Source organism: Gopherus evgoodei, chromosome 7, assembly GCF_007399415.2.
Source record: "Gopherus evgoodei ecotype Sinaloan lineage chromosome 7, rGopEvg1_v1.p, whole genome shotgun sequence".
Classification (NCBI taxonomy): Eukaryota; Metazoa; Chordata; order Testudines; family Testudinidae; genus Gopherus; species Gopherus evgoodei.
In genome coordinates this window covers 83,410,067-83,422,771 of record NC_044328.1, presented here as the reverse complement: position 1 = coordinate 83,422,771, position 12,705 = coordinate 83,410,067, and the positions used below count along the sequence as shown (strand labels likewise).

Below are 12,705 nucleotides of genomic sequence, written 5' to 3'. Positions count from 1 at the left end.
CACATTGAAAGGTGTTGTGTCTTGGCCTGGTAACTGGGCCCTCATTCCCACTTCCCCCTCGGGCATGTGGGTTTCTCCTAATCCAACTGCTCTCCTTGCCTCTCCTATAGCAGGGCTGTTAGCATAGGGGATTCTGCCTGAGGACAGTGATCACAGCAGCTTGGAAACCCTGTCAGGCCATGCTGGGGCAGCCCCCACAGCCTTGTCTTGGTGACTGTGTGCAGCAGAGAAGGGAAATTCAGTGTCTCTGTAATGACACAGAGAAAAGGTCAAGGGCTGCCCTCTATCTGAGCAGTGGAGGGCCCACGAGGGTGCCAGCAGGCCTGGCAGGGGGAAGATGTCTGCCTCATCCATCAGGCACCCACCTCATCACACACACGTGCTCTCTCTCTGGCTCACCAATACACACACAGACCCTGCAAAGAAAGACACACCCCCCTGGGCCCACGCTGACGCTCCCACCACACACAAAGCCTCCATTCAGATGTGGCCAGCTCTATGCCACAAACACAGGGTTCTGATGCAAACACACAGGCAGAGCAAACTTGGGATTCATACGGTCACGCCTCACCTCACGATGCTCCTGCTTCACACCTGGGCCTCGCTCACCCGCACACTGCAAACTTATATGTCAGACACACACACGGACACTTTTCTGAGGCTCAGACAGGCCCTTTCTGGGGTGGCAGTATGGCACAGCGGTTAGCAGTAGGACTGGGGAGCTAGGACTCCTGGGTTCTGTGCCTGACTTGCTGTGGGGCTTTTGGCACATATGTAAAACAGGGGCAGCGGTGCCTTACTTTGGATAAGAAACTCAGTGTAAATGGAGAGCACTGTTATTACAGCACTGAATTGTGCTACTGAAGCTCCAAACTAGGCTAGTATTCCAGGTGGTTTAATTATCCCTTAGCACTCTTTGGGCAGGGCACTAAACTGGGCCTTAAAAACCTGGCTCTGTTCCCAGCTCTGCCACTGTTCTGCTGGGGGACCTGGGACAAGTCACAGCCCTGCCTCGTGCCTCAGTTTCCCCACATGTAGACTGGGGAGTAATGAAACTGACTCATCTTTGTAAATCAGTCTTTCCATCTTTTGAGCCCAAGAGATGAAACACATCATGTAAGAGGCTTTCTAAGCAACTTAGCCCTCTTGGGTTCAGCTGGTGTCTTTGCCAGCTGTAATTTTGGCTTTATTTGGACAAATAGAAAAAGATAAACTGTGCTGTATGTCTCTAACTCTAGAGCTGCGGCTGTGAGGGGGCGAGACCACCCCCGGGAACAATGGAAAGATCAGCAGGGACTCTTATCTAAAAAAATGAATATGTTTCTCATTTATCCCGATTCCTCTGCCAAGCAGCATCAGTGAGGTCACTGCAAGACAAACTTTCAAAGCCCTTGGTGGCTAGGATAACTATCTGCTAGGGTTACAGACAAAGTGTAGAAGGGTGATTCTAGTTACGCCAGTGTAAATCTGGGATCCTTCCATTAAAGCCAGGCTTACACTTGTGGAAGTGAAAGTAAATTCTGATCCAAAATTAAGGCTAACAGCCCAAAGTTAGAATAGCAGCGGGGGCAGCAGGTCAGGATTGGGGTGCACTGGGGAGGGAACCCTACCCACACACTGCCTGCTCTATTAACCCTTAATGTTTATGAGCAGTGAGACTCTTCCATCGGCCATCAGGGCAGATTAAGCTGTGAAGAGCTTTTATTTCCTAATACGCTGCTCCAATCCAGAAATCAGAGCCATCTGGAGGAGGCCAAATGTCCTGGGGTCCAAACATCCCTGATTCTTTTAGGGTAACCACTCGGCAGAAGTGGATTCCCAAGGGGTGCTGCCCCCAAGATCTTCCCATCATCCCAGTTCCCTCAGTCCCCCCCTTGCTTGTGTCCCCAGAGTGACTTGGCCTCAGGTTCCTGTCTTCTGTTTCAGATTTACTGGCCACCTCTCCCTGGGCAGAAGGAGGAGTGTTTTCAGAAGGGGAAGGACCCAATGGTAAGTCACCCTGTTCCTCCTAAAATCTCCTGATGGGGTCACTCTGGATTTCACCTCAACTGCACTGCCTTATTTTTCCACTCACTTCTAGCTGTCAAAGAAGGCGATAAAGGGGTTGTTTATGTCTCTCTCTCGGCTCCCTTCTCCCATAACACTCCCTCCTGTTTCCAGGGATGGAGCTGTCCTGTTCTGGGCTCTTTTCCTGCATCCTGGACTTCCCAGCTGTCAAGGCCTATATGCTGAGTGAGCCCCAGCAGATCTCAGCTTCTGCTTGGCCCCTTCAACTCTGCCTGGTCACTAAACAATGATCGGACCGCCCTAGCAGGATTCACCTCACTCCTTGTGTGTTACAGCCCTTCTCATCCTTCCTGAGCGGCTGCGGCTTCTGGGGCGGAGTCCCTCTGTTATGTGTCTGACTGCAGACTATAACAAGCAGTTGACAACTAGGCCTTGTCCTGGGTTTGTGCAGTTGAAGAGGTGGTGTTTGTTTCTGTATTCGAGGGTGTGGTTCCCCTTCCCATTGGTAGGGGACACATCTGGGGGATAGTGCATAGAACCTGGATGGGGTAGTCACAGCTCACCGTGTGACCTCGGACAAGTCACTTTCCCTTTCTGTGCTCACATCTAGGTTCTTATATGGCCCCTCTCACTGTCACATCTGGGCTCTTCACCAACATGAATGGATTGATCCTCACAAAGCCCCTTTGAGGCAGGGAAAGATTATTATCCCCATGTTACAGATGGGGAAATGGAGGCACAGAGAGATTAAGTGACTAGCTCAGGGTCACACATGGAGCCAGGAACTGAACTCAGATCTCCTCAATCCCAGTCCAGGGCTTTAACTACAGAACTGGCAGCAGAACAGTTTGGAACTGTATACATGAAAAGCAGTTTGCTTAGTGAATGCAGAGCAGAAGCCAGTCTTTGGATGTGTCTACACTACAGTCGGGAGATCTGATTGCAGCCTGTGTAGATATACCTGAGCTGGCTTTGAGCTTACCCATGCTGCAGTCACACTTCCTGAATACAGTGCAGGCACACCGTTTGAACTGTTAGCTTTCCACACCTTCCATACACGTGTGCAGACTGCAATATCCCATAGCATGAGCTGGGCCATTCTCAGCTGCAGGTAGTTTTGGTGTCTCCCCATCAGAACAGCTGTGCATGAGGTGGTGAGTGGTCTTGGCTGGGGAGATGGGGATGGGGTGTAGTACTGAACCAGCACAGGGAGCGGACTAAATCTTGATCCAAAGCTCACTGAAGTCAATAGGAGCCTTTCCATTGGCTTCAGTGGCCTTTGGCTCCTGGCCAGAAGGAGCAGTACATGGTCCTTAGTGAGCAACAAGGAGCTGGTGGGCAAGGCTGGATTATTTGTTGGAGGGTGTTTGGCAGATTTCAGTTCCCTGATTCCCTGACTCTTTCCCCTGCTCCTTACAAATGGCTATTTTAAAACCATGATTTGAGACCATGGAGGGAGCGAGGGGGCAGGAGAACCCCTTGTTGATAGTCCATCCCAAAGTTAATTGCTCCCAGGAGTGGCTGTCACTCAATTCGGCCTCCACATGTTTATTTTGCAAGCTTTCACCAACAGATCCAGGCCCTGGGGCGCCCTTTCTCCGTTCCCTTAGCCCTTGCTATTTGAGAGACTTTTACCGAGGAAAAATAAACAGCAGAGAGGCTGAGAAACCAACAGTTGGACCACAAAGAGAGTGGCTCAGCATCTGTGTACTCAGCAGAACAGGGAGATCGGGGCTCCTGCCATCTTGGAATGAAGCATGTGGGAATGGCTTTTAGTTCTGACATTGGCTTCATGGAATTCACCAGCTCTAGCAGCTCCAGATAAGCCAGGCTCATCCAATCTGACTGCTGCTTGTACTGATGGAGTTAAAAAGACTTCCATCTTCCCAGTGATGATCATGCTGGGAGTGGGTGAGTCAAGTGTTTTGTGTTAAAAATATCAGCATTGCCTTGAATTTGTCCTTTGTGTGGGGTTAACTCTTTCCACTAGCTTCACAGGCAGGCACATCAAAGGCCTGCTGCTGTTCCCCTCTTGCGTTTGCCCAGGATTTACATGTGTTTATCCATTTCCCCTGTATTCCCTACTCACCAATTCACAGTTCATGTTTTCTTTTCACTGCTGCAGTTTCCTTAAGGTTTTGTTCTTCTTATGAGCTTCTGGCTGCTTTTCTCCCTATTCGGCAGGGGTTCTGGGGCTGAAACAGAACCTGGTCTAGTCTGGGGTCTGCTGCTGGCAACAAGAAGATGTGAGGCTCAGAGAGGCTGGAGAGTCAGTTCTGAGAATCCCTCAGAGTTTCAGATCCATATCCAAATGAACTGAGGTCTCCTTTCTCTTTCCTGCACCAACCCCATCCTTCTCCCTCCAAAGGCTAATCCTTCAACCCTTTTGCCCTTGTTTTGATTAATCAATACCCTCCCCCCAGGAAGCATGCATTCCAACAGAGAGAGAGGCAACCACAACGGAACCCCAGAACTAATATGTTATAAAGATACAAGCTGGTTCAGATGAGATTGAAGGATTTCAGCCAAAGTGGCAGTCCTGTACGGGTTTGGGATGGGCTACTTTACTTACCCACATGTAATAGAAGGTTCTGATTGGTTCAGCTGGAGATTAGAACTGAGGTCTCAGCTGGTTCCTGTGTTTTAGAAACTGGCCTGCCCATCTCCAGTTGATACACTGTGTAGGCTGTTTTCCTATTGAATAGTGTTCCCAAGCTATTGTCCAGTAGGTATATTGATTTCCAGGTTGTGTTTCTTCATGCTCACAGACGGAATGGGTTCAGATATAGGCGCATCTTTGTACAAGTTGTTGGATTGTGATACCTTTATTTCCCAAGTTAAAAAACAACTATAGGCTGATGTAAATCAGTGTATCTCTATTGAACTCGTCAGAGCCCTATGACCATTCCCTTCAGCTGAAGACTGATCAAAACCTCTTCCAGTAGGTTAGTGCAACAGCAATTGACCAATCAGAACAGGCTAAGGAATGGCAATCAGCTGTTGAGAATGAAGAGGATGTGTCAATACATGGTAACCAAGCAGTTAGAAATGCAGCAGGGGAATCCTGGTTCCAGTGATGTTAATGGGAGTTTTGCCAATGACTTTGATGTGGGTCAGGATTTCACCCATAGAGTCCCATTCCCCTGGACTGCTATGCATCATTTTCTTGATGCTTGTTGATTTGTCTGTCCAGAGGTCTCTAAGCATCCTGAGGACAGAAAAATACAAGTAGGTGACTGTTGGGAGTTACTTACCAGCCATGTTAGAGTCTTTCTCTCCTGCCCATTGGGTAGCAAGGAAGAGAGGCCTCAGAAACAGGGATGGTGAGAGCAGAACAAGTGACTTTTGTTCTAAATACTGCTGCTGTTGAGTTTCCATGCCTGCCTGATCATAGAATATCAGGGTTTGAAGGGACCTTAGGAAGGTCATCAAGTCTAACTCCCTGCTCAAAGCAGGACTAATCCCTAGACAGATTTTTACCCCAGGTCCCTAAATGGCTCCCTCAAGGCTTGAGCTCACAACCTTTGGTTTAGCAGGCTAATGCTCAAACCACCAAGCTATCCTTCCTCACTAGTAGAGTTAATAGAGCCCTCTTGCCTGAGAGGAGCACGTTGCTCACTCCAGCGCAAGGCAAGCAGCTGCAGAGGGCCTCTCTCCAAACGCCGTAATTCAGCCGAAAGAAAACAGAAATTCATCACAGATGACAGGTTTAGATGGAGTCCTTAGAATGCCTTCTGCACCCGGCAAAGCACTCGGTGGCGCATGCCGCGGGGCTGAGTTGAGAGCTCCAGAGTCAGCCTGCTTTCGTTAAGTGAACATAAACAGCTGTAGGAAATGTCCCAGCCTTTAAGTCTGAGGGCCTCTATTTATCCAAAGGGTGGTCAAACTTCCCCACAAGGCCCCTCAGCCTGAAGGGGGTCAGCTGCAGAGCTGGGAGAAGAGCCTTCATAGCCTGTTTGCCCCATGGCTCCTCTGTCAATTTTGATGGTGGCTCCTGTGAAGTGGACCCCTCCCTGCTAGGAACTAGACTAACCCCACCAACCCATTCCACACGGGTCGCTGAAAAGCCTTCAGATGGGAACAGTGATTTAGAGGTACAAAGGGTCCACAAGCTATTACCCAACCCATCTCCTAGGTTGAGAGGAACATAAACTGGTCTCCTATGATTGCTGAATAACCCAGAATCACAGGACCTGAATGCGTCGCACGGCACCACCTCCACCAAAGGGTGGAAAAGCTGAGGTTTCCAGCACGGGAGTCAGGTGTCCAGCTGTGCTCACAAACACAGGAAGGCAATGCAGCTCAATAGCTGGCATTTGTGATAGCCTGGCCCTAGCACTGGGTTTCAAAGCTTTACAAACCGTGGGGCTAGAGACCTGAAACTTCCAGGCTGGATTTGGCCCTGTATCAGTGTTCTGGTAGGAATCACTTTCTTCACCATTGAAGTGACTGGCATCCATAGAATTTAAGGCTCGAAGCAGAGATACAGATGGAAACGGACCGTCAGCATTCTTCCAAATTGTATTCTGTTCTTCTAGCAATAAGGAAGTGTCTGTCTATTTCTCCAGGACATACAGGTAGATTTTCTCTCTCTTAAACAAGGTTACTGGAGATAACCTCTTATTTCAGGAAAATATTTTGAATTTCTTTTAAGAAGAATAACCTTTAGTACCTTGCTTCCAGGAGCTAATTCGAACGGAAGCTGTTTTGTCACCAACCCAGCCCCGTTGTCCCAAGGAAATGACTCACCATGCATAAAACTGATGGCTGAAGGAAATATAATCCTATCCTATTCCTTTTCACTGTGCATCTGTGATGATTGCTATCTTGGCTGACATACTAGGGATTGAACTGGGGACCTTGGGAGCTAAAAGCATAAGCAGCTATAGGTTGAGCTAAAGAGCCCATGCCTTGTAGTTGCAAGCTGTAACAGCTCATATCCTCTGGGGATTGGCAAAGAGAGGGACTTGTAACATACTCACCAGTGGGCTACCTGTCCTTCATATGTAAGGATCATAAATGTTTCAGGGCTGATCAGGCTGGGCTCGCAAACAGGGATACTGACAGGGCTGCCTTCTCCTTTCACTTCCACCCAAGTAATCTGGGACTGGACGCCAGAATAGCACTGATGAAGATGAGCAGAGAACCAGCCTCATTATGGCCTAACTCAGAAATCTGTGGGAGTGTTCGCACTGACTCCAATGGGCTAGGTTAACACAGAGCGCTGCTGAACATTTCAGCTCCAGAATGAGGGGTGCAGTATGCAAAGCTGGAGAAAAAGACTGGGGAGGATGACTGATCTTTGCTGTGTAAAGCAACACAGCTGGTTCCTCCTGAGCCACGCTGGATGGATAGAGTCTTGGAGCCCGGCAGAGGATGCTCAGACAATCTCTCTGGTCTCTCCATGCTTATCAACCAGGAGATCGCTGCTCCGGAAAAGGGAGCAATTAATCCAGGGCAGTCTTGAAAGGCCGTTTATCATCCTGCCCCACGTAAGTAGCCAGCCTCCCCTTTAAATGACTAATCCATCCAGAAGACTGCTGTGCATGTTGGTTTGTCCGTCTCCTTCATTTCCTGCCATTGTTCCCCCATTCCCCTTGTCCAGAAAACAGAAGGAAATGCTGTGCCGACAAAGTCGTGTATCTGCATCAGGTGGATGGCACCGGCCTTCGGTGGAGGATAAATAGTGCTTTTTCAGGCAGTGGCCTGAGAATTTCCTCCCTGAGTTTTCAGATCATTCAGCGAGGACAGACAAGTGGATGGAGAGCGAGCTCGGAAACTTACCATGGTGCTTTTCAGACCGTAGCAAAAGGCTTGGTCTGACCAAGTCAGAGCATGCTGCAGACCTGCTCTTATGGAGTAAGGCAAAGTCTGTTCCCCTCCTTTCATGCTCTTGGCTATTATGGTAGGCTCTGCATTATGCTCTAGTGTAACAGGGTTGCCTGCTCCTTTAAAGGCCAGGGGGCCTGCCAGCCCTGTTGGATCATCAGATCCAGCTGGGAAGGGGGTCAGGTGATCCCCATAAAAGGGCTGAGAAAGCTATAGGAAGCCACTGGGTCCCTGTAGCCTGCTTGGCTTGGGAGTGTTTTGTTTGAAGAATAAAGGAAGATAGGGCTTGGGAGGCTCTGGGAGACTCAGGCTTTCCTGGGCTGGGGAGATAGGCCAGTAGCCTGCACCTGCCTACACAGGTCATCCGTCACAGTAAGTTCCATGTGCTGTGATGGAAAATGGTGTCCTGGGGTCATGTGCTGCAACCGTCTCAACAGAATGGGAAGTATTGCAGGATGAGTTGCCCAGTCAGTGATCTCTCCATCACCCCAGCTCCACAGCACCAGGCGGAGACCCATCCTTGTTCACTGCCCCTCCCCGGTAATGAAGCTAGGGAGCAATCCAGCATTACTCATGGTGGAAGGGGGGTGCTCAGGCTAAGAACCCAGGGGTGTCCTGAAACGCAGCAGGGGGTAGTCATGGGATCCCTTACCAACAAAGCTGATTTTTGACGTGCAGGGACCAGATCTTCAGCCTGGCCAGCTTGGGACAGCTCCTGGACTTGTGCTGATTTACACCAGCTGAGCATTGGGTCCACAATCCTGGAGCCTGTACCACCGTCCCAGGGCGTACAGGCCCAGGAGCCAGGCTCTTACTCCTGGCTACCACTGATCAAGAATGCTGGATTTAGGCCTGTCTCCCTGGGCCTGCCAGGGAGAATGTACTGTCTGCAGCCTCCGCTGGGCTAATACAGGAAGCCCCCGCACAAAGCAATATGAAGACCTCACTTCCTGGCCTGAGATACTACAATGGGCTGGGGGATGACATGAACTCTCTGTAGGGGAAGGAGTCACTTGGAGTGGAGTGGGGGGGAATGGGATATGTGCCAAGCAGCCAGGAAGGGGACGAGCGCCAATACAGGAACCTGCCTCTCCAAGCAATCACAGTGCAGTAGCATGGGGATCATGTGACCGTATGATGGGGCGCCTGGGGAAGGAATCATTTGACTTGAGGAGCTGGTGCAGGGGTGTGCCCCCTGGAAGTTATATTGTTCTATTAGGCAGGAGCAGGGACCTTGAATGGTCTCACTCCCTACAGTGTGGCAGTAGAACTGCCCTCCTAGCTTCAGAGCTGTGAGTGAGCACGTATTGCTTCCTGCTATTGTGCCCAAAGAACAAGGGACTGGGTTTATGCCGCCTGCCCTGCGCCAGCGGAGGGGGAGCAGCTGGGAAATCCCAGTGTGATGGGAGCTTTCCAAGCACTGTTAGGATGATTGTGGGGGAGCAGCTCGGAGCTGTTCCATTTCATGAACATAATGCACTGGGACTCATTTGGTTCTTCCCCCTGCTCTGTAGAAACAAAGGGCAAGTGCACAGCTGCAGAAAGCAGTGCCAATAACCTTGCACTGTCAACTCACTGGCCAGCTGTTTCCCAAATAGGGCCGGTTGGAAAGTTTTTGCTGAGATTGATTGGCTTCCATGAAATGAGAGAGACTCTTGCTCTATAAGCTGGGGGCTTGTGTGGGAGACCCAGCTTCAAGTCCCTGATTTGGGATGAAGAACTCTGCCCTGAATCAGCAGAGTAGGGACTTGAACCTGGGTCTGCCCCCTCTCAGGCCAGGGGCCACGAAACTGCATTGTCATCCCCTGGTCTGCTCTGTTTGCAAGCAGTGTGTCAGCACACATGCTCACCTGAGGGTCATGTGGCAGTGCCTGTGCAGTATTGCCACCTCCAAGTGTTCAAAACTCAGAGTCAGCCACTGCAATATCATGCTCATGAGAAGAACAAAACCATAAGGAAACTGCAGCAGTGAAAAGAAAACATGAACTGTGGATTGGTGAGTAGGGAATACAGGGGAAATGGATAAACACGTGTAACTCTTAAAAAGCATGAGATGTTTTTAGACTACTACATGTTGGGTGCTTTTTCATATTCTTCTGTCTGTATGGGTCACATTTTCTCAGCAACCAGGAGGGCTAGAAACTGACTCTGCTTGTTGAATGTTAACCCCCATGACTCCAGGCACTGGGGACTTTAAGAAAAACACCGAATAGAGCAAGATGCGCAAGTGTAGCTGATAGGTATAGCTGTTTCCTATGGAAGGCATAGGTAGAAGTTGAGGCAGTAATGCAATGAGACTGCAGGCCTCAAAGCTTGAAAGACAATAGCTAAGCCAAACCAATCAAGGCCTTCAAAACCGTAGTATAAGCAGCTAACCAACAGTAACCCTGGATCATAAGATATCACAAGACAGAACACTGTAATGATTAAACTGCTGACAGGTAGCCACAAGATATTAGTTTAGAACTGCTTGTGGTATCTTAAGTTAAGGACATCAACAGATGTCTGACCACAAGAATGTCGTGGTAACTAGTTGATGCTCATGCTAATAAGCTTGAGGTAAATGGGCTAGGAATCTATGGCAGAAGGGCACCCAGCATTCATAGGGTGAGGAAATACAGATAAGGAAAAGGGGCTGGTACCCCTACTTGAATATGCATTAGGCATTGTAGAAGCCTGCATGCCTTGGGAGATGCTAGGAGGACGACCATTGGTGATGGTGACAAGGAATATGCTGCTGCTAAGGAGGAAGATAATGCCTAATATGTCAGGTTGTTCTGCAAGGGCTGATGTGAGTCTCTGGATGCTCGGACGCGCATGCATTCTCTCTAGCTACCTTGCAGGCTTGGAGTGTTTGTAACTTGGCTAACTGTGGTAATAAAACTATTACAAATACAGGAGGTTTTTCCTGAGTGTGTGTGTTGCAAGCATGCATGTCGGGGTTCCCAGCTTAACAGGGATTCTGACCTTGGGATCAGAACCTGCCAAACCTCAGAGTGTCCACCAGATATTCTTCAGTAATCAACATAAGGAACTTGCAATCAGCCGATCAGGCAACCCGATAAACTCACACAAGTTGGCCACACTGTGTGGGATAGGATGTGGACTAGACAAGCTAATTAAGGTGGTGACTGAATGAGGTGTTTATTAATGATCCATTGCTAAGGAACCCACTGCACCATCACACACAGTCAGAGGAACATTACACGGCTTGGCAAAGAGGAAGGCGTTGCTGAGTCCTTCCCACGCGCTGACGGATCCACTTGGTCAAACAGTGCCTCACTCCCCACTGTCTCTCTTCCAGACTGAATGTGCCAACTACGTCCGAGTGCTTCACCCCTTCAACCGCACCCACCTGCTGGCCTGTGGGACAGGAGCTTTCCAACCTGTCTGTGCCTTCATTGACGTGGGACATCGTGGCAAGGTAAGGCAGTGCCCCAGGACAGCTGGCCTTAGTCCTTCAGACAGAATCCTGCAGGAACTCCTGGGATGAGAGCTGGTGCCAGACCTCGACACTGGCCACTGGCAAAGGGTGTAGGGAGAGCCCAGCACTTACTTAGAGCAGCAGCCCTGGGGTTATTGGTGCCGCGTGGCCATGACAGGAATGCGAGAAGGGCCTGGACTGGAAATGTTCAGATCTACATGAGAGCTGGGACTCTAGGGCCCATCTCTTGGCCTGATCCAGCCTGCGCAATGTCCTGGGAAGGGCTGGAGTGGGGATATGTTCTGATGGGCCATGAGGCTGATTCCAGCTGCGATGCCAGATTCCCCTCCAACCCCAAGTCCAGCCTAACTCCCTTTCCCATTGGGCTTCTTCTCTTTATGCTTCATGGAGGCACAGGCCCCTCAGCACTAGGTCCAATGGCAGGGGAGAGAAATGGGGAAGAAGCAGATTGAAAAGGAGCCAGGAATGGGAAGGAAGGAGGAAAAGACAATCCTGAAAGGGGGCGTGGGAGAGGCAGATGGCCAAAATGGAGCATGAATAGGTGAGCCTCGCGAGAGAGTTGGTGGGTGATGCCTGCTTTGCATGGAGTAAACCACCTGCCTCCCAGGGGATGCAGATGGCACCTGCCCTCCTTGGAGCAAACCACCTGGACGGCAGAGGGATGAGCAGATGGCATACGGCCACTCTGCACTGTAGAGGGAATCCATGCACAACAGTGGTCCCACGCAATGCCAGCCTCGTGCCCAGCAAGGGGAGCCATGCAAACAACCCACCACGTGCCCCAGGGAAGACCCAGGAACCTCCGCTGCCCCATGCAGAGTGAGCAGCACATATCTCTTCCCCACCTCTGAGCAAGGCTGAATTGCCACATGGATCCATCCACCTTGCTCCCACTCCCTCTCCCTGGCCAGCTCCCTGTATGGCATTTCTTTCCATGTCCAGGACCCCATCTCTTAATCAGCATGGCCTCCCTATGACCCCCTTCTTCCTCACAGGCTTTGAGCCTCTTTTATTGAGTGTGGAGGAGAAAGAGCCCTTTCAGCATAGCCATCTATGGTTGCCTGGGATGGTCCCGTCCCTGTGTCCCCTCTCACACCAGGCAGTGGGACACAATCGGGGCCTTGTTCCTCGTGCTGCAGAACCCCTGCAGCCATTTGGTAGGGCCTCAGCATGGCTCTGCTCCATGGTGTGGCTGAGCTTGGGTGGGGGCATTGAGCCACGGCTGCCTAGCAGAGATCCAGGCTGTGTGAAGAGGCTGCTTTGTGCCACCAAGTCAGGGGCGAGGCAGACAGCAGATGCCAAAAGCTGCACAGCATGTCAGCTGTGCAAGGGCGATAGGGTGGGGACAGATCTGCAAGCCTCCTCACTTGCACCAGCCTGGTTATTGAAACTCTCTGTGAGCTGGGCCGGACGTCAAAGCTTTC

General features: G+C 50.4%; 1 protein-coding gene across 2 annotated transcripts in view; it reads left to right on the top strand.

The window, feature by feature from the left end:
- Positions 1–12,705, top strand: part of SEMA3G (semaphorin 3G) — an 81,843-nt gene that overhangs the window by 43,336 nt on the left and 25,802 nt on the right. For both annotated transcript variants that reach the window (XM_030570508.1, XM_030570509.1), the window contains exons 3-4: positions 1,927–1,989; positions 11,141–11,260. In XM_030570508.1, coding sequence (XP_030426368.1) covers positions 1,927–1,989; positions 11,141–11,260 — 183 coding nt within the window. The remainder of the gene's footprint in view (positions 1–1,926; positions 1,990–11,140; positions 11,261–12,705) is intronic.